The 21,271-nt window shown below is 41.3% G+C and overlaps 1 protein-coding gene and 1 pseudogene across 3 annotated transcripts in view; one reads left to right on the top strand and one right to left on the bottom strand.

Moving 5' to 3' along the window:
• The window catches only part of RHOA (ras homolog family member A), a 47,123-nt gene that overhangs the window by 9,462 nt on the left and 16,390 nt on the right, over positions 1 to 21,271 (bottom strand). For 2 of the 3 annotated variants that reach the window (XM_030867114.3, XM_030867112.2), the window contains one exon: positions 1,370 to 1,527. In XM_030867114.3, the coding sequence (XP_030722974.1) occupies positions 1,370 to 1,525 (156 nt within the window). In that variant the 5' untranslated portion in view covers positions 1,526 to 1,527. Of the gene's footprint in view, positions 1 to 1,369; positions 1,528 to 3,386; positions 3,472 to 21,271 lie in introns of all 3 variants that reach the window. The other variant, XM_030867113.3, reaches the window with a different exon arrangement.
• LOC115858858 (NADH dehydrogenase [ubiquinone] 1 beta subcomplex subunit 8, mitochondrial pseudogene) lies at positions 2,783 to 3,216 on the top strand (annotated as a pseudogene).

Below are 21,271 nucleotides of genomic sequence, written 5' to 3'. Positions count from 1 at the left end.
CCTATCAGGCCCACAGAAACCCTGTATTCAAGCATCATGCAGAGAACTGACTGAAAGTTGAATTGGCAACACAGTACTGATGGGCCACCTGCAAGGTAGGACCCAGACAAAGTTCTGTTACGCTGGAATTCATGTGTTTTTTTCATCCATTCTTGACAAGAAGGGTGCCTTGGGGTTCCTAATGGCATGAGAGCAATCATTGTGGCCCACACGGCAACTGGATAAACTATAAAAGACGGTTCTGAGTATGCTCTTGTTCAGACCAACCTGTCAAGTGCTTTGGTGCTTCCAAATACCTTCAGTCACTTCACAGACACCCAATGTCAACTGTAAAATAGCTTAAACCACTTTACAAATGAAAGTAGCTCAAAGATTAGGCAGCTTACTCATGGTCATAGAAGTATCAAGATACCCTATGAGGGACTCTAGAATTCTAAGCAGCTGGCCTAATGTGCTTTCCATTACACAGTCCCACAAAATGAGGCTAGGTAATACTGGGACAGAAAGGGATAACAGGTAAAGCAAGAATATGAGAAGGAAGAAAGGAGACAGAATTGCGGAAGCCAATAAATTAGGTGCTAGCAGCATGAGACATGTGACTGAATGCCTTAAGAGGACTGAGTGTGTTGGAAAAGAGCCCCTTGTTCTAGTTTTCTTTTCAGCTAACCCATTTGCAATGAGAATTTCATTCCTCTTCAAAAGATGTATAGGAATCTGGATAAAATATTATTTTGACAACAAAAGGGAGCAGAAGAGGGAAAAAAAAATCTAATTCCAGAAGAGCTTTGCCCCAGTCTTGCTGGTGGGCTTTCAGGGCAGACAGGAGGAAACACTGTCCTCACCACCAGTGACAGGTAATTGAAGCAAATGTAGCAGCCTGTTTATGTCAAAGTAAAAAAACATGAAAAAAAATTAAATGTGACAATGTTGTTTGACACTGCTGGTGGTATAGATCAGTACAACCCTTTAGAAGCATAATCAATAAGGACCCGTTGACCTAGTAATCTCAAACTTCAGCACTTAATGAAATACTACGACAGAAAAAAAAGTCCATCCATACAAAGAGGTTCATTTTAGTATGATCCATTTGGCAACAAACTAAATTTCAAACATAAATAAAGCTGGAAAGAACACATATTCTAAGGCTTCCCCCTGTGAAATACATATGAATGTGGCCAAAGTCTAGAGGGTAACAGTTAAAAATGAACAAAATTGAGCTAAAAGGCAGGATGAGAATGGATTTCTCCTTCTAACATTTTTGTTATTGTTATATAGTGTACTGAAGAGACAAAAAGGCCTAATTCTCTCCAGGCTCTATGAATAGCCTAACATGCAAAACAGTACCAGTTGTTATGAAAAGTATACTCACCTGCTTTCCGTCCACTTCAATATCTGCCACATAGTTCTCAAACACTGTAGGTACATACACCTCTGGGAACTGGTCCTTGCTAAAGACAATGAGCAAGCAAGTCTTGCCACAGGCTCCATCTCCAACAATCACCAGTTTCTTCCGGATGGCAGCCATTGCTGAAACACAAGACAAAAGCGTTATCTAGAATGCACAAGAAGCTGTAATAGTTTCAGTCTATGACACACACTTTTCTGACCATGGAGCACAAGCCTCTAGTAGCACACCAAAATATAAAATGCTAGTATACCTTTCCACTTGGCACCAAAAAGTCATACCAAAAATCCATAACTAGGGGGCTTCCCTGGTGGCGCAGTGGTTGAGAATCTGCCTGCTAATGCGGGGGACACGGGTTCCAGCCCTGGTCTGGGAGGATCCCACGTGCCGCAGAGCAACTAGGCCCATAAGCCACAACTACTGGGCCTGTGCTCCACGATGAGAGGCCACGATAGTGAGAGGCCTGCGCACCGCGATGAAGAGTGGCCCCCGCTTGCCTCAACTAGAGAAAGCCCTCACACAGAAATGAAGACCCAACACAGCCAAAAATAAATATTTTTTTAAAAAAGAATGCAACATAATTCTTTAAACAAAAAACCCATAACTAACATTATACTTAATGGTGAACACATTGAAAGCTTTCCCCAAGATCAGGAACAAGACAAGAAAGTCTACTCTTGCCACTTCTAAGGAGGTTCTAGCAATTACGCAAAAGGCAACATAAAAGACATCCAGATTGGAAAAGAAGTAAAATTATCTTAATTTGCAGATGACATAATCTTACATATGGGAAATCCTAAGGAATCCACTAAAAAACTATTAGAACTAATAAATTCAGCAAGGTTGCAGGATACAAGGTCAACATACAAAAATCCATTGTATTTCTATTCTCTAGCAATGAACAAACTGAAAATGAAATTAAGAAAACAATTTCACTTACAACAGCATCAAAAAGAACAAGATAGGAATAAATTTAACAAAAGAAGTACAAAACATACTCTTGAAAACTTAAAAAAACAATGTTGAGAGAAACTAAAGATCTAAATAAATGGAAAGACATTCATGTTTATGGACTAAAAGGCAATATTGTTAAATGGCAATATCCTCCAAGTTAATCTACAGATTCAACACAATCCCTATCAAAATCCCAGCTGGCTTCTTTGCAGAAATTGACAACTGATCAGAAAATGCACATGGAAATTCAATGGACCCAGAATGGCCAAAACAATCATAAAAATGAAGAGCAAAGTTGCAGGACTTACACTTCCTGATTTCAAAACTTACTATAAAGGTCCAGTAATCAAGACAGTGTTGCACTGTCATAAAGACAGACGTATAGGTCTTTGTGCATATGCGGGATGAAACAGGAAGGTGAAGATGGCAGCAGCCAGGGCGGGGGTCCTGGGAGTCCGATGGCTGCAAAGGGCAGCCCGAAACGTGGTGCCAATGGGTGCACGGACAGGTATGGTGATTACCTGAAGCTCCCTGACCACTCACAGCAGGAGAGGGACCCATGGTATGACTGGGACCACCCAGACCTGTGGTTGAACTGGGGTGAACCGAGGCACTGGGACCTAGACATGTATATCAGGAACGGTGTGGACATGTCCCCCACTCCTGTTTCTTGCAATCTTATGTGTAAGCACCTCTTCGGCTTCGTGGCCTTCATGCTGTTCATGTTTTGGGTTAGGGAGACTTACCCCACTTACCAGCCTGTGGGGCCAAAGCAGTATCCTTACAACAATCTGTATCTGGAACGAGGTGGCAATCCCAACAAAGAACCTGAGCTAGTGTTTCACTATGAGATCTGAGGAGGCTTCGTGGGCTTTGTGCGCCCCCTAACTGACTCCTTTAATCCTAGAGATTTTACCTTAATGAAATCCCTAATAAAACTTAGTGCTGTGGTAAAAAAAAAAAAAAAAAAAAAAAGACATGCATAGATCAATAGAGTAGAAGTGAGAATCCAGAAATAATCCCTCACCTTAGGGTCAAACCATTTTCAACGAGGATGCCAAGACAATCCAATAGAGGAAAAACAGCCTTTTCAACAAATGGTGCTGAGACAACTGAATAGATATATACAAAAGAAGGAAATTAGAACTCTACCTCACATCATATAAAAAATTAACTCAAGATGGATTACAGACCCAAATGTAAGAGCTAAAACTACAAAAGACATTTTTTAATTAACCAGCCAACAAAAACAAAAAACGTAGTAGGGCTTCCCTGGTGGTGCAGTGGTTAAGAACCTGCCTGCCAGTGTGGGGTACAAGGGTTCAAGCCCTGGTCCGGGAAGATCCCACATGCCGCAGGGCAAGTAAGCCTGTGTGCCACAACCACTGAGCCTGCACTCTAGAGCCCGCGAGCCACAACTACTGAGCCGGTGTGCCACAGCTACTGCAGCCCACGCGCCTAGAGCCCACCTGTGCTCTGCAGCAAAGAGAAGCCACCGCAATGAGAAGCCCACGCACCGCAACGAAGAGTAGCCCCCGCTCACCTCAATCAGAAAAGCCCACGTGCAGCAAGACCCAATGCAGAGGAAAAAAAAGAAAGAAAAAAAAAAAAAAACGCAGTAAAATATACATAAAATCTACCACTTAAACAAATCTTAAGTAATAACTTTGGTGGCATTACTCACATTCAACACTATTGTGCAACCATCACCACCATCCATTTCCAGACCTTTTTTCACCTTCCAAAATCTAAGTTCTATATTCATTAAACAATAACTCCCCATTTCCCCTACCTCCCCTCTGGCAACCACCATTCTACTTTCTGCCTCTATGAATTTTACTACTATAGCTACCTCTTGTAAGTGGAATCATACAGCATTTGTCCTTTTGTGACTGGCTTATTTCACTAAACATAATGTCTTCGAGGTTTCTTCACTTTGTAGCATGTGTCAGAATTTCCTTTAAGACTGAATAATATTCCATTGTATCAATATGTATATACCACATCTTATTCATTCATCTGCTGACACTTGGGTTGCTTCCACCTTTTGGTTATTGTGAATAATATATTTATCACAATATACTGTGGATAGTATATTCACAAATATATCCATCACCAGGAACCAAAGAAAAAAGATAAACTGGACTTCATAAAAATTTTTAAAACTTTTGTGGTTAAAGAGAGAGCATCAAGAAAATGAGAAGACAACCCACAGAATAGGAGCAATGTTTGCAAATAACATATCTGATAAGGGACTTGTATCTAGAATACATAAAAAACTGTTACAACTGAACAACAAAAAAAGCAGCTTAGGTTGGTAGTCTGGCTCAGAGTCTCTCGTTGCAGTCAAGGTTGATTTAGACCCAGAATATATAAAGAACTTCTACAACTCAATAATAGCTAGACAAATAATCCAATTTAAAAATGGGCAAAGGGGACTTTCCTGGTGGCACAATGGTTAAGAATCCGCCTGCCAATGCAGGGTACACGGGTTCAAGCCCTGGTCCAGGAAGATTCCACGTGCCTCAGAGCAACTAAGCCCGCACGTCACAACTACTGAAACCCGCGTGCCTAGAGCCCGTGCTCCGGAACAAGAGAAGCGACTGCAACGAGAAGCCCACGCACCACAACGAAGAGCAGCTTGATGCAACTAGATAAAGCCTGCACGCAGCAACAAAGACCCAACGCAGAAATAAATAAATTAATTAATTTAAAAAAATGGGCAAAGGATCCGACTCGATCTATGACCCAGCAATTCTACTCTAAGAGAAATGGAAACGTGTCCACACAAAAACTTTACATGAATGTTCACAGCAGCATTATTCATCATCATCAAAAAGCAGAAACAAACCAAATGTCTAACAACTGATGAATGGATAAAATGTGATTTATCTACACAATGGAATATTATTCAGCAATAAAGTGTGTGTGTGGGGAATACTAGTACATGCTACAACATGGATGAACCTTAAAAACATTACAATTTGTGAAAGAAGCTAGCTAAAAAGAACCACATACTGTGTAATTCCATTTATTTGAAATGTCCAGAATGGGCAAATGCAGAGATAGAAAGTAGACTGGTGATTGCCAGGGGAAGGGAGTTGGAGGAATAGGGAATGACTACCAAGGGAATAGAGGGGTTTCTTTATAGGGTGATGAAATTTTTCCAAAATCATTCTCAGATGATTGCACAACTCTATGAATATTCTATATACAAATGAACTGTACACTTTAAATGGGTGAATTGTAAGGTATGTGGATATTCAATAAAGCTGTTAATAAAAAAGAAAAGAAAAGCATAAAGACTCCCTCCATTTGGCACAGACTAGTGGTCAACCCCAATTCCCACTATTACCTCTTAGAACAGCACTCCAATTTTTAGTTGTGCACTTTGTTGCCCAGCTAAAAGACTATATTTCTTAGCTTCCCTTACATTAGGTATGGCCATGTAGTTCACTTTGTAGTTCTAGCCCCTGAGATGTAATCAGTATTTTGTGGGACTTCCAGGAAGTCTTCCTTAAAGTTGAAGTCTCATGCCCTTCTCACCCTCTTCCTCCTTCCTGCTGCTTAAATCTGGAGTCCGGGCTGTTTAGAAAAAGTCGTCCTAGAATATGAAGATGAGTGCCACACTCTGGAGTTGGAGGAATAAAGGGTAGAAGGAGCCTAGGTCCCAGATACCTTGAGAGCCACCATCTCAGCCCAACTGCTTACTTCCACACTTCTTTTATGTGAAGGAAAAATAACTATCTTGTTTAAGGTAGTATTTTTCAGGTCCCCATTACCTATAGTCAAACTAATTCTCAACAATACATACTCACTGACAAAATCATGTTGTCTGAAGGGAATGTTTCTCAAACTGGAGTGGATGAGACAATCCATTGGGGTACATGAAGGAAACATTAGAAACTAATTTTTTTTTTTTTTTGCGGTACGCGGGCCTCTCACTGTTGTGGCCTCTCCCGTTGCGGAGCACAGGCTCCGGATGTGCAGGCTCAGCGGCCATGGCTCACGGGCCCAGCTGCTCCGCAGCACGTGGGATCCTCCCGGACTGGGGCACGAACCCGTGTCCCCTGCATCGGCAGGCGGACTCTCAACCACTGCGCCACCAGGGAAGCCCATGAATTTACCTCTTTAAAAGTCCTTCCTCTATATTCAGTCTGACTGCTAACATCTTGAAAGGATTCACAAACCATTTTCTACTTTTTCTCATGCTCTCAAATTCATGCCAAGACTTTATATACTTTACCCATCTCAGGCCTAACTTGGTATACTGGTTTATGCCCAAAGTCAAGGAACCAGGACTTTCCAGGATGCAAACAAAATGCATCAGGAACTTCCCTGGTTCAAAAAAAGGCTGCTATCTTTGAATAGCATCGTTCCTAGAAAGCACTCAATTATCAAGAAATAATTCCTCTAAATCTAATGTCGTTAAGGACACACAAAGTGAAAATGCCAGGGAGCGGGCTTCCCTGGTGGTGCAGTGGTTGAGAGTCTGCCTGCCAATGCAGGGGACACGGGTTCGTGCCCTGGTCCGGGAAGATACCACATGCCGCGGAGCTGCTAGGCCCGTGAGCCATGGCCGCTAAGCCTGCGCATCCGGAGCCTGTGCTCTGCAATGGGAGAGGCCACAACAGTCAGAGGCCCGCGTACCGCAAAAAAAAAAAAAAAAAAAAAACAGGGAGCAATCAAAAAGGCTCTTGAAAATTTTCCCTGGGGAACATTTTGCCCAGGAAAAGTATAAAACCATTCAGCTTCTACTGATGACAAAGACAGAAATCACAAGTGATTATGGGATAAAATGAAAATGAAAGCCTACAATTACAAGGTAATTTCTGGGATGCTAGGAGTCTGGCGATACAACCAGAGTTGTTGATCAGATGTGAAAAGTTCAAACATCAGAAAATGAAACTCACTAATTTTTCCTGAAATGACCCAGGAATTTTTTTACTCTAGTATCTTTCCTTTCCACTTTGTTATAATCCAATATCTTTTAAAGTACATGGCTTGCCAGCTTGAGAAAGGAAATCACACTGAGCTCTCTGCAGTCTATCTGCCAGATGTATTATTTTCTATTTCTAGTCTGAATTGTTTCAGATATAATTCTTAAGAGCTTTGAGTAGAGGTTTATTTTTCCAGTAACAGTCAATTATATCTATTTAAGTTACCTGTAATAGTATGCAAGTGACTGTATATGTCTTTTAAAAGTTCTTTATATTTTTCCTCAGTTCAAAACCTTCAGCATAAGTTACTGTGCTACCCTCACTCAAGTCGAAAGGAGCTCTCTCATGGTGCTAAAAGGGCACAAAAAGTACCCACTCGGAGTTTATGTTCCCTGCATCACAAAATCAGCCTTTCCTCAGATCTCAAAAAACAATGTGTTCTGGCTGTGAACCAAATATCAGCAAATTACATTAAGCAGTTACTGTTAACAAAGAAAACAAGACAACCAATATTGCAATATATTTCCCATCCATATGTAAATAGAAATGGGTGTCCAAGAAAAGCAACTGAGAGGCTACATGCAGTGTCCCATGTAATCCCTTGGTACACTTGGTACTCAGCAGTCACAAGAGCAGAGAGCTCAGCGACTCTCAGGAGCCCACACCACAGCCCTCCAGTGCAGCACCCCTTTAGAGGAGGTATGTGGAATCTCTGCCATCTCTTACAAGGTCTGGCATTATGAAAGGCACTCAGTGAAGAGCAGTTACTACTACTAGGGTCTCTCTCCTGCCCAGGCCTAACCTTAGGTCCTCTAGCACCTTTCAATTCATACACTATTGCCACCTGTGGTATCCCACATCACTTTCATCTCTCCTGTCTACTGGCTCCTTCTTTCAGTCTACAATAAAGTGCAGGGTGCCCTATTCTAAAACAAGAAATCTCCACATCCGTGCTTTCCTCTAGTAACCTTCCTCTCTCTGATCTGTTTCAAAGAAAAGGTACAAATTTCTGCTTGCTTCATACCTACTCACTTGCTTAAATTCTTCCCATCTGCATTCTGCCCAAACTTCTACTGAAACTTTCTCAAAAGTCACTAATGACCTACCTTCACAAAATCCAGTCCTCATTCTCCTTGATATTTTTTTTTTTTACCACCATACCTTCCTATCCTTGGACCTCCTTGACAAAATATGCTGATGTGCTGATCTCTTAAGTCTTCCGTCTCCCTAGCTACAGCCTCCACACCTAACGACTCCCTTCAAGATTGTTTTTTTCCCTCACTCTCCTAATACTCTACCTATCTCTGGGGGTTTCAGTTCTTCAAATACTACTTTTATGCACATGATTCTCACATCTCTATCTCTGACCCAGTCCATGTTCTCAAACTCCAGACACACCTGACCTCTGTGCTCTGCTTGCATATCAAATTCAACGTCTCCAAGACATCATCCCAACTTCTGTCAAGTCTCTTCCCAGTTCCCCCAATCTTGGTGACAAAAACAAAATTACACTCCTAACACACTCAACTCACGGTAGAAACCCTGAGGTTAAAAGACTCTTTTACTTCCTTTGTTCTTCACAGTATGACTACTGTCAAGTTCTGGAGAATTCTACCCCTTCACGGGTCTCACTTCCACCACTAACACTTCCCCTCGCATTCCTACAGTCATCGTTTTCAGTTCAAGTCCTCAGTACTCTCTACCTGGAAAAAAAAGCAAAAATCCAACTGGTTTCCTCACTTCCCTTCTATCTTGCCTGTTGCAGCCAAATCCTCCATTCCTATGCCTGGGCTTCAGTCCATCAGTCTTTGCTCAAAGGCCTTTAGAAGGTCAATGCCACAATCAGGTCAAGACCCATCAGCCTTAACCTCTACGACCCTCTGAAATTCTAACAGCAAAACCTATTTTATCTTCACAACTTCTCTCCATTCCTTATACACCTGGTTCTGTTAACTGGCCTTGTAAAATTCCTCCACCTCAGCTCAAAGCAATGCCTTCTTTGAAAAATGTTTCCCTTTCCCCAGAAAAGAACAACTCACCTGTCCATCTCAACTACCACCTTCTGTTTCAAAGCCTATTTCTGGTCCTACGGCTTCCACTCCCAAAAATGAGATGCTGCTTAAAACTGGGGCTTTGGACTGCTCTTGGTTCTTATACATATCAGTTCAGCCACTTTTACCAGGCATCCTACCCTATGTGAGAGATGTGGCAGTTTATTTCTCTGTGCTTGACTCATATCCATTCCTGAGGTTTAAGTTCCTCCAGGACAGGGACTATGCTTCTGGCTTGGCCTATCCCTTGGAACTGTATTCCCAGCTGCATTAATGTGGCAAGGATACACTGAATGGGATCCATGTACAGAGCAATAAAGTCTAAAGAAGGGGTATGTTTCCCCAAAATACTGATGAAAAACCTATAGTCTCAGAAAACTGAAATTCCACTCAAACTACCACAGGTCAAGCACTAAAATACTGAAAAAGACTTAGTGTGTAATACTAACTGGAGCTGGACATGTGCTGTACTCAGTAGAGAATTTCAATGACATTCCTTTGAAAAACAGACTACCAAAGTATATCAACTGAAGCTACTTCTGCCTGACTTACCACGGACGTTTTTGGAGTCTCAACATTGCAGCTTCCCCTCCGGTCTGATATACCATATATAATGTTTGCTATCTGCCTTTCAAAAGTCCCCAATTTTAAGTACATACTTCCTACCATCACTGTATTGCAATTGGATCCTTCACACATCTGAAAACATCCCTGTAAAATGCTGTTAGAAAGCCAGGTAGCACCACAGCAAAGATACATGCTCTTAGTAACTACTCTTCACAGGTGGACAGTGTGCCAAGTATACTGGGCCCAGCCCTGCCCCCTGATTTTCAAGGCCAAGAAAATTCCCAGGATGGGAACAATGGCGTTATCAGTGGCTGTTGCAACCTCTCAAACTCAATCACAACAATGACAAATTAAGGTGCGCTGACTTAGATGTGGATGGAGCCTACCTTGCCCCTGTTGCTTTACTTTTGGGGTTTTTTGGCCGTGCCGCACAGCTTGCAGGATCTTAGTTCCCCGACCAGGGATTGAACCCGGGGCTCTGGCAGTGACAGCGCTAAGTCCTAACCACTGGACTGCCAGGGAACTCCCCTGTTGCCTTGCTCTGATGTCAGTTACTATTCTACAGGCAACATGAAAGCCCCACAGTCTTCCTGGTATAGTCTCATTCACAAAGTTACTGACAACCACACCAAAAAAGTCAGAAAGACCTTCTAACTCTGTGTCCAGAATGCTTTAAGCTACAGCAATAGGGTGAACTCAACAAGGCCACATGGGTGGCTGTCTGCGGCTGGCATTCAATGATCTAGTGGTTAAAGCACAAAATACAATAAAGAATTACTAATCGCTATTTAAAGGTTTCTATTAGAAAGCAGGAACTTTTGTTTTATTTGTTCAAAGACTCAAAACTTATCAAAGGTTGAAACTCAGTACAGGACTGGCCCTGCTGCTAAGAAGCAGTGCTGGGAGTGAATGGCAAGAGGTCACCCTTCTGGAAACTACCACCTTCCTTCCATAAGAGGAAATAAGGGCTGCCTGGACATAAACATCCTCCCTGAACAGCACTGAGGGCAGAGGGGAGGGAAGAAGGCAAGAACAACTTTTTTATGATGTGCAAATCCTGGTGGACATAGTCACAAGTACTTGGAGCAATGCCCCTTTCAAGGGTGATTCTTCTGCTGGCATTGATGATGAAGCACTTTCCGAGGCATACACCTCACCGGCCCCATCAGAGGCTTGGGTTTTTGGAGGACAACCACTACTGATACACTTCACTGCCACATCTGATAGTGATGCCTACTGCTAATCACAGGCTACTTGTGGCTCTCAACTCCATTTCTGCCTCACCCTATTACCTGACATACAACTTGAAAAAACACACTGTGCTAATCATTCTCTGGTTCTCTCGTTAACGATACAAATGGTGTCATAAGTTTCAAAATATGCTATACTACAACAGATCTTAAACTGCGTGGACCCTGATCAGCCACCATGACAACTTACACTGGTATATCACAATGTACCTGTTACACATTTGATAGGAACTGATTTGATCCTGAACTCCTCCAAAGGCAGGTTTAATTATCATTCATTTTACTAATGAGAAAAGAAGCTTAGAGTTACTATATTTTACTGAGTATAAGGCCAGTATGTTATTAAAATATATTTTCAAACTGAAAAACTGTTCTAGCATATAAGGTACACAGTTCTAAAACTTCCAATTTTAGAGAGGATGCTGAAATGTAACTTGTGCAATTGGGATAGAAAACATTATGGCTTTAATTTGCATGTCTCTGATGACTAGCGGTGTTGAACACCGTTTCCTGTGTTTACTGGCCATTTTGGAAAGCTGCTTTTGTGAAAAAGGATTACCTTGAACTAAGAAATTCAATCCTACTGGGGAAATAAGATACCTATGAAACATACTAAGGTGTAGATTGAGATTTTTAACAGAAGCCAAAAGAGTAACAGAGTAGGTTAGACTATCAATCACTAAGAAGCAGATAAACAGATTTCAGAGAAATTTTAAGACTCATTGAAAATTATTCTGGGGTACCTGGTAGGTGGTGGGTGCTTCATTTTACCCCTATAGTGCATACACTGATTAAGAGGTTCTCAAAGTTTAACATGCATCAGAATCACCTGGAGAGAGGGCTTGTTTAAGCCCAGATTAATGGACCCACCCCCAGAAGTTCTGATTCAGTAGTTCTGTGGTAGGGGCTGAGAATCTGCATTTCTATCAAGTTCTCATGTGATGTTAACACCACTAATCTAGGGACCACTTTGAGAACCACTGAAGTGTTCTAGATAGTCACCTTAATAGGACTATTTCATTAATTGAAAACTAAAGACTAAAGGATTAAAAATACAGGGAATTAAGTCTATTATTAGTGCCTTACAATATTTGCTTTTGGTTCAGTGAGTTATTTTTAATTTCCAATCCAATTTAATCTAGGAAGACTCTAGAATGTTGTACACTAAACTCTAGGTGCCAAACAGCTCCAGAAAGCCTTCAGGAAGCTATTCAGACAAATGTGAGTCAACATCATGGTTACACAAACATGAGGAAATCACCAGACTGCTGTGTGAAATGGAGAGAACTGAATGTTAATGCATCATTGTAGTGTACCTACCCAAGTGCAGGAAGCAGCCACTCTTAACAGTTGAAAAGTGTCTGAAGGACAGACCACTCCCCCACACTGTGCAACCAGGTAAGCAAGACAGGCAAGAGTGCAAATAGGCTGTAGTCACCAGAGGGAATCATTAAGACTTGTAAAAAGAAGTGTGAAAAGAGCTGGCCACCACTTATAAGTCTTACTGTAGCACAGCTTCCTGAAACTCAGAAAGCTACTACCCTTGCTTGACAGATGATGATCTGAACCCCTCCATGAGAGTAAACAGACTTAAGACACACTAGAACCAAATCGATGACTTCACAGCAACTCAAACATACTCAACAAATCTGGCAGCTCTCTTCCCCTGGTATGTAAATGACATTCTGAAAAGAATGTGTACAAAAAAATCATAAAAGGATAGAAAGCTAGGGAAAACGTGAAATATAATTTTTACAACCACAGGACTTTTGATCAAATATATGGAAAACTCACTTAAGGAGAAATAATTCAGAGTAATCAATCACCGTAAGTTACATATTAATTGACTCCATCCTTCCTTCCCTTCCTTTCTTTCTTTCTAAAATATCTATCTGGCTGCACCAGGGTGGCTGCGGCATGTGGGATCTTTTTAGTTGTGGCATGCGGGATCTAGTTCACTGACCAGGGTTTGAACCCAGGGCCCCCTGCATTGCGAGTGCACAGTCTTAACCACTGGACCACCAGGAAAGACCCTTAACTGAATGTTTCACAATGTCACCAAGATTTGCTTGGATAGGCAAAAGAGAAAAGGACACTAAAACCTGCAGGATTGCTTCTTGATGTTTGCAGGGGAGAGAAGGGTGAGAGTAGAGTGTTTAGGGATATGGACTCTGGAACCAATTGTTTATTAGTTCAGGGCCTTGTTCTGCCCCTTACTGGTTAGCTGAGTGACCTTGGACAAGTTAGCCTTTCTGTGCTTCAATTTCTTTATCTGTAAAATGAGAATACTAGGCGATCCCATAGGGCAGTTATGAGAATTAGACATGTTCATATAAAGGAAAAAGTCTATAACGGCATTATTCAAGTATTTGCTATTTCTGGCAATTTCCCTTTTATTTTCTACAAAGTGGTGGGAGACAAGGCTTCTTCACCTTTAAATGCCTAACGTTCTAGGTACAAGTAAGGAGAAAAAGGAAGTTGGGGAGGGGTGGGTGCAAAAAAAGAAAGATGATCTAAATAAATGCAAAGACATCTGTGTTCATGGATCGGAAGATTTAATATTGTAAAGGTGACAATACTCCTCAAATTGATCTATATATTCAAAGCATTCCTTACCAAAATCCTAGCTAGCTTCTTTGCCAGAAATTAAGAAGCTGCTCCTAAAATTCATATGGAAATCCAAGGGACCCAGAATAGCCAAAACAATCTTGGAAAAGAAAAATTAAGTTGGAGGACTTCCTAATTTCAAAACTCACTACAAAGCTAGTAGTAAACCAAAAAGCAATGTGGTACTAGTATAAACACAGACATATAGACAAATGGAATAGGACAGAGAACAGAAATAAACCTTCACATATATGGTCAAGTGATTCTTGACAAGGGGCCAAGACCATTCTATGAGGAAAGGACAGTCTTTCCAATAAACAGTACTGGGGAAACTGGATATTCACATGCAAAAGTTTAGACTCTGACCTTATACAATAAACAAAGTTAACTCAAAATAGATACAAGAGGAAAACTATAAAAACCTTAAAATACTGAGGAAAAATCTTCCTGTCACTGGGTTTAGCAAAGATTTCTTGGATATGACACCACAAGCAAAGTCAATGAAAGAAAACTTAAATTGAACCTTATCAAAATTAAAAAGTTTTGTGTCTCAAAGGGCACCATCAAGAAAGTGAAAAGACAATCCACTTTTGAGGAGAAAAGATTTGCAAATCGCCTATCTGATATGGGATTAATATCCAGAATATATAGAGAACTCCTAAAGCTCAACAGCAAAAAAAGAAGCAATCCAATTCAAAACTGGGCAACGGAAAATATACAAACAGCCAATAAGCACATGAAAAAGATAGTCAACGTCACAAATTATGATGGAAATGCAAATCAAAATCACAAATACCACCTCACACCTATTCAGATGGCTAAGATTAAAAAAAAAACCCAAAACCCAGAAAACACTTGAACCCAAAACCCAGAAAACAGCAAGTGTTGACAGGAATGTAAAATGGTACAGCCACTATGGAAAACAGTATAGAGGCTCCTCAAAAGATTAAAAATAGAATTACCATATAACCCAGCATTCCACTTCTGGGCATATACTCCAAAGCAGCAGTCCCCAACCTTTTTGACATGAGGGACCAGTTTTGTGGAAGACAATTTTTCCACGGAGCAGGGGTGGGAGTGGGGTGGGAAATAATTCAGGTGGTAATGCGAGTGATGGGGAGTGACAGATGAAGCTTCGGTCTCTTGCCCGTCACTCACTTCTTGCTGTTCCTAACAGGCTGCGGCGTGTTCCTAATGGTCCACGGCCCAGGGTTTGGGGACCCCTGCTCCAAAGAATTGAAAGCAGGATCTTTTTTTTTTTTTTTTTGCGGTACGCAGGTCTCTCACTGTTGTGCCCTCTCCCGTTGCGGAGCACAGGCTCCGGATGCGCAGGCTCAGCAGCCATGGCTCACAGGCCCAGCCACTCCGCGGCATGTGGGATCATCCCAGACCGGGGCACGAACCCGTGTCCCCTGCATCGGCAGGCGGACTCTCAACCACTGCGCCACCAGGGAAGCCCTGAAAGCAGGATCTTGAAGAGATATTTGTACATCCACGTTCATAGCAGCATTATTCACAATAGCTAAAACATGAAAGCAACCCAAGTGTCCATCAACCAAGGAGTGGATAAGAAAAATGTGTTATATACATACAAAAAATTATTCAGCTTTAAAAAGGAAGGAAATTCTGCAATGTGTTACAACATGGATGAATCTTGAGGACATTATGCCAACTGAAATAAGCAAGTCACAAAAAGACAAATACTGTATGATTCCACTTATGTTTTAGAGTAGTCAAATCATAAAAATAGAAAGGGGAATGGTGTTTGCCAGGGGCTGGGACGAGGGAACAATGGTGGATTAATGTTCAATGGGTACAGAGTTTCAGATTTACAAGACGAAAATAATTATGGGAATAGATGGTGGTGATGGTTGCACAACAATGTGAATTTTTTTTTTTTTTTTTTGGCTGTGCCACGTGCGGCTTGCAAGATCTCAGTTCTCCGACTGGAGACTGAACCTGGGTAGCAGCAGTGAAAGCCCGGAACCCTAACCACTAAGCCATCAGGGAAATCCTGATGTGAATGTATTTAATAACCCTGAACTGTACACTTAAAAATGGCTAAGATGGTAAATTTTACATTATGTGTATTTTAACTAAAAAAAAAAAAAGTGACTAGTAGACCCAAGTCTTCACACTGATTTAGAAGAGAGAACAAATCAGTTTTACAAAAGAAAAGGAGGTTTCCCTTCTTTTGCTGGCTGGTGCCTGTATTATGCCTATAGTGGCCACAGGCTGGCTGTCAAAGGCAATCAGCCTGACAGCCCATGTCAGGATTTAGGAAATGATATCTGTTTCACTTTGGAAAAGGCAACATGTAACGAAAAATATAGATCAAACAAAATTTATGGCCTGTCCTAGGCCCAGGATTCCAAGGAAAATTTACAAATTTTAATGGTGGCATTAGAGAAACTAAATAAAACTCAGGAATAAGTAAAAGAAGTCATGGTTATTAATATGAAAGAAGAGATAATCAAAGGGAAAAATGGGAATCAAGTGAAAATTTTACTTAATGAAAAACAGCGAAAGGGTCACCTAACAGTTCTTCAAAGAGCCCAGAGTGACAAGTGCAGCTAGCAAGTTGTTGCAAATACCATTGTGATCTGGGATTTTAAGAAACATAGCTTAATTACAGTTTATCTGGAAGGCAAGTAGAAAGATGCTTAAACTAAGGTATCTGCAGGATTCATGAGACATTTCAATGACAATATAGCAAACACCTACTACATGTTTATACACCAACCATTAATAACTACATAACTGCCTACAAAGTTGGCTTTACTAAGCAATTAAGTTAATATAACAAACAACTTCACCTAGAATTAGTTAAGAAGGGTGTAGGATAGAAAAATCAGCTCAAGGATCGAAGTTCAGAAATTTAAGCCTGGATCATGAGGCCACCCACAAGCAGACACCTAGGTTTTAAGGACTGCACTGCAGAAGCAATGTTTTCCAACAATCTTCTCTGAAATTAAGAGTTGTCTCCAGGTAAACGGTCCAATTCACTCTAGATCTATTCCATTAACATCTGTACCACAATACAATTTTGTAAAAAGTAAAAGCATATTTTGGTCCTATATACACTTTCCTTCTGCCCAAGAAGCCTCCCCACCTCTTCTCTATCTACCAAATATTTACCTTTCAAGATGACGAAGTTACTTGTTTCCTGATCTCCTCTTCCATTTCCTTTTCCTTCCCCACACAACCTCCTTTATAAATATCCTTATACCTATTTATCATTCCTATTTAAACAAGACTCCCTCTACCGACTGAAAGCTAACTTAAGGCAGGGACAGTTCTATTCATTTTTACATCACCAATGCCAAGCATGTAGTGCCAGACACCAGTAGGCTCTCCACATGTGTTTGCTGAATGAATGAACGAAAGCCACTGTGTAATTTACCACTGGCTGCTACATACAGAAGTAAAAATTTGACTTCAATCCACCTTTGAAAGGCACTTGTGAAGCTCTCCTCAACACACTTAAGATGTCACTCACAGCTAAATTACGCATAAGCGGGAAGGAAGCCAAAGACTTCAACAATAGTTATCAATTGGAATATAAAAATAATGAAAAAATATATTCAGGGACGCAGTCATTGCTTGAAGCATGAACACAAGAGATAGCATGTCTGGGTTGTGTTTACTCCCAAAGCTGGTACTGTTACAGTTTCAATGCCCAATATGGTAGCCACAAATCACATGTGACTAATTTTTTAATATTTTAATTAATTCAAATTCAAAATTTCACTTCTTTGATCACACTGGCCATATTTCAAATGCTCAACAGCCACATATGACCATTGTATTCGATAAGTAGATATAGAACATGTCCACCATCACAGAAAGTCTACCAGACAGGACCATTCTAAACAATTCTCCCATGGCTATTTGGTAGACACAGGATTCTTATTCAATGTTCTGGTTTTCTGCATGCTACAAGGATCTGCCAAAGAAGACATATCCATAATTTCATGGTATAGATTTTTCTGGAAAACATTACAGCAAATATCAGGTCATTTAAAGATAAATTCTAGAAGGCACTCTCATCTATTATCCAGTCCCAAGTTATACACTTTTAATGAGTGGACTGTATGGTATGTGAATTACATCCCAATAAAACTGTTACCAGAAAGTTTCTTTTAATTTAAAAAAAGTCTGGGAAGTGTGGCAGAGACTCCTCACTGCCTGCCTCAGATCAATCATTTCCCTTCCTGGTCAAATGGCTGCCAATAATAAAGACTACATCCCCCACCTCTGTGGCAGCTAGGTGGAGTATTAAGGTCTAGCCAATGGACTGAATGTAGAATTGATGCAGGGGAGGGGAAAACTGCTAGAGTAGAGTTCTGAGGAGATTAGAGGGGACTAGCATCTAGCACACAAGTGGAGGGGGCTAACCCTGGATGTGAATTATGGACTCCCAAAGGACCACTCCATGATAATAGAGGAGGAAGCAGACCATAACAGCCAAATGTAGGTGAGTAAGCAGATGTAGTGGTGGACTCTTCTAATGGCTTCCATTTTCTCAGTTAATTAAGAAGAGAGATCATCAGTCGACAGGGAAGCTGGGGAAGGGAAACAGAAGGTTTGATCGAAGGAGGTACTGCCATATTGTCCTAAAAATAGAATAAATAGACTAAGGAATCTTAGTGGGACTGCTGGGCAGTGCTTAACTTAGGAAAGAGCCACCTTTGAGGTTAGGGGTCATGAGTTCCAAGTGAGACCAATCAGCATACTTTTTTCCTTCTCCAGACAATCAGTTACAGGGTAGAATAAGTAAAAAGTTGGATTTAACTAGGGCCGACCTTTTGCCAGATAAGATAAAGTGAGAAAAGAGTTAAGAATATATAAAAGGGGGTGATTACAGTGATGAACTATGAACACTGAGGAGGAAAGTGGGAACTTAAGAAGATTGAGGGGTTAGTAAAAGGGTAATAAGATCAATGGATTGTAAGCACCAGTGTGACTGAAGAATTTCAGTGTCTGAGTATTAAAGGGATTAAGTCATAAAAAGAGCACGCTATTAATGTAGGGAGCAACTTCTCTGAAGGGCTATTGACAACGTTAGAATTTAAACTGCATATATTGAGAATTCCCTGGCAGTCCAGTGGTTAGGACTCTGTGCTTCCACTGCAGTGGGCACAGGTTCGATCCCTCATCAAGGAACTAAGATCCTACATGCCTCGGGGTGTGGCATACATACATACATACATACATAAATGCGTACATCGTTTGAACCAGCAATTCTATTTACAAGCATTTATCCTATAAATATATTCATATGGATGTAAATATTTCTGTTCAAGAACACTCACTTCAGCAATAGTTTTATTATTATAGTAACAAAAGATTAGAAACAACCTAGGTGTCCCTTTTGAGGACTGGTTAAATATCCATACAATGGCACATTATGCAACCATTAAAAGAAAAAAGATCTGTGTTAATGAATGATCTCCAAGATAGATTAAATTAAAAAAAATAAGGTGCTAGGACTTCCCTGGTGGCCCAGTGGTTAAGAATCCGCCTTCCAATGCAGAGGACGCAGGTTCGATCCCTGGTTGTGGAAACTAAGATCCCACATGCTGCAGGGCAACTAAGCCTGCATGCCACAACTCGAGAGAAGCCCGTGCACCTCAACGAAAGATCCCGCAGTGCCTCAACTAAGACCAAAAATAAATAAATTAATTAAAAGGAAAAAAAAAAAAAGGTGCTGAGTATTTACACTCTCATACCATTGTGTAACGGTGGAATGTACAGATATATAGAACAGGGCCCGGGAGAGGTACACAAGTAACATTCACTGAAGAACAATGAACACTGGTATATACACAGACTCTCTCAAAAAATTCACAAGAAACTCAACAATGGTTGCTTAAAAAAAAAAAACAATGGTTGCTTCTAGGAGCCATATATCCTTTTGCATTGTCTCAATCTATAAGATGTATGTATTATGTTTTTGAAAATGATTAATAAATTTTATTTTATTTACTTATTTTTGGCTGTGTTGGATCTTCGTCGCTGTGCGTGGGCTTTCTCTAGTTGCGGGGAGCGGCAGTGCGTGGGCTTCTCATTGTGGTGGCTTCTCTTGTTGCGGAGCTCAGGCTCCAGGAGTGGGCTTCAGTAGTTGTGGCACACAGGCTCAGTAGTGGTGGCGCACGGGCTTAGTTGCTCCGCGGCATGTAGGATCTTCCCAGACCAGGGATCAAACCCGTGTCCCCTGCACTGGCAGGCGGATTCTTAACCACTGCACCACCAGGGAAGTCCCTTAATATGACTGACTTGGAAAGGTCTCCATAGTATATTAAGCAAAAAAAAAAAAAGGAAGAAACAAAGTACATATGCAAGACTCCATCCTGGACTCTGATCTCCTGTTTACTGAATCTGACAGATGTGTATTGCCCCCTCTCTCCCACATAACTTCCCTAGGCTAACCAACACTGTCCACCCTCTCTTCGCTATAAGGAGGTAAAACAAGATTATCTGTGTTCAAGCAGTTTAACACTGCAAAGGGCTGATTCGAACCACTCGTAACACTCCCCTTCATCTCCTTTTGGGCCAAGAGTTACGCCCTCCCCAGAGACGACTCCCTGGCTACCCCAGCACAAATTCTTCTTTATCCCTGAACTCTTATAGCTGTTTCCCAAATGACTGTGTAAGCTTGCCATCACTTGATACTCTGAACTGGTAGAGAGAAGGCTCTTGAAATCAGGTGCTAGGGTTCAAAGCAGCTGTGAATCTTTGGATAAGTTACTCAACTCCTCTGTACTTCTACTTCCTCATCTGTACCAATGGGGAAAATAATGGTTCCTACTCTCATTGGATAGTGGTAATTATTGAGTTAACACAAGAAGGAACTCAGAATAAACAATACCTAGCACATAACAGCTAATGTTTTACTGCTGGATACTATCGTCTGTAAGCTCCAGTAAAAAAAACTATACAGCAGTCCCCTGAATCCACAGGTTCTGCATCTACAGATCAAAAATATTCAGGAAAAAAAATTCCAGAAAGTTCCAAAAAGCAAAACTTGAATTTGTCACATGCCTACAACTATTTATATATAATTTACATTGAGTTTACAATTACAGCTTACCCTTGAACAACAAAGGTTTGAACTCCACAAGCCCACTTATACTCGGTTCTTCATTAAGTACTATAGGGCTTCCCTGGTGGCGCAGTGGTTGAGAGTCCGCCTGCCGATGCAGGGGACGTGGGTTTGTGCCCCAGTCCGGTAGGATCCCATATGCCGCGGAGCGGCTGGGTCCGTGAGCCATGGCCGCTGAGCCTGCGCGTCTGGAGCCTGTGCTCCGTGGCGGGAGAGAACACGGCAGTGAGAGGCCCGCGTACCGCAAGAAAAAAAAAAAAGTACTATAGGGCTTCCCTGGTGGCAAAGTGGTTAAGAATCCTCCTGCCAATCCAGGGGACTTGGGTTCGAGCCCCGGTCCGGGAAGATCCCACATGTCGCGGAGCAACTAAGCCCGTGCACCACAACTACTG

Source organism: Globicephala melas, chromosome 11, assembly GCF_963455315.2.
Source record: "Globicephala melas chromosome 11, mGloMel1.2, whole genome shotgun sequence".
NCBI lineage: Eukaryota > Metazoa > Chordata > Mammalia > Artiodactyla > Delphinidae > Globicephala > Globicephala melas.
The sequence above is the reverse complement of the archived record's forward strand: the minus strand, read 5'-3'. Positions and strand labels throughout refer to the sequence as shown.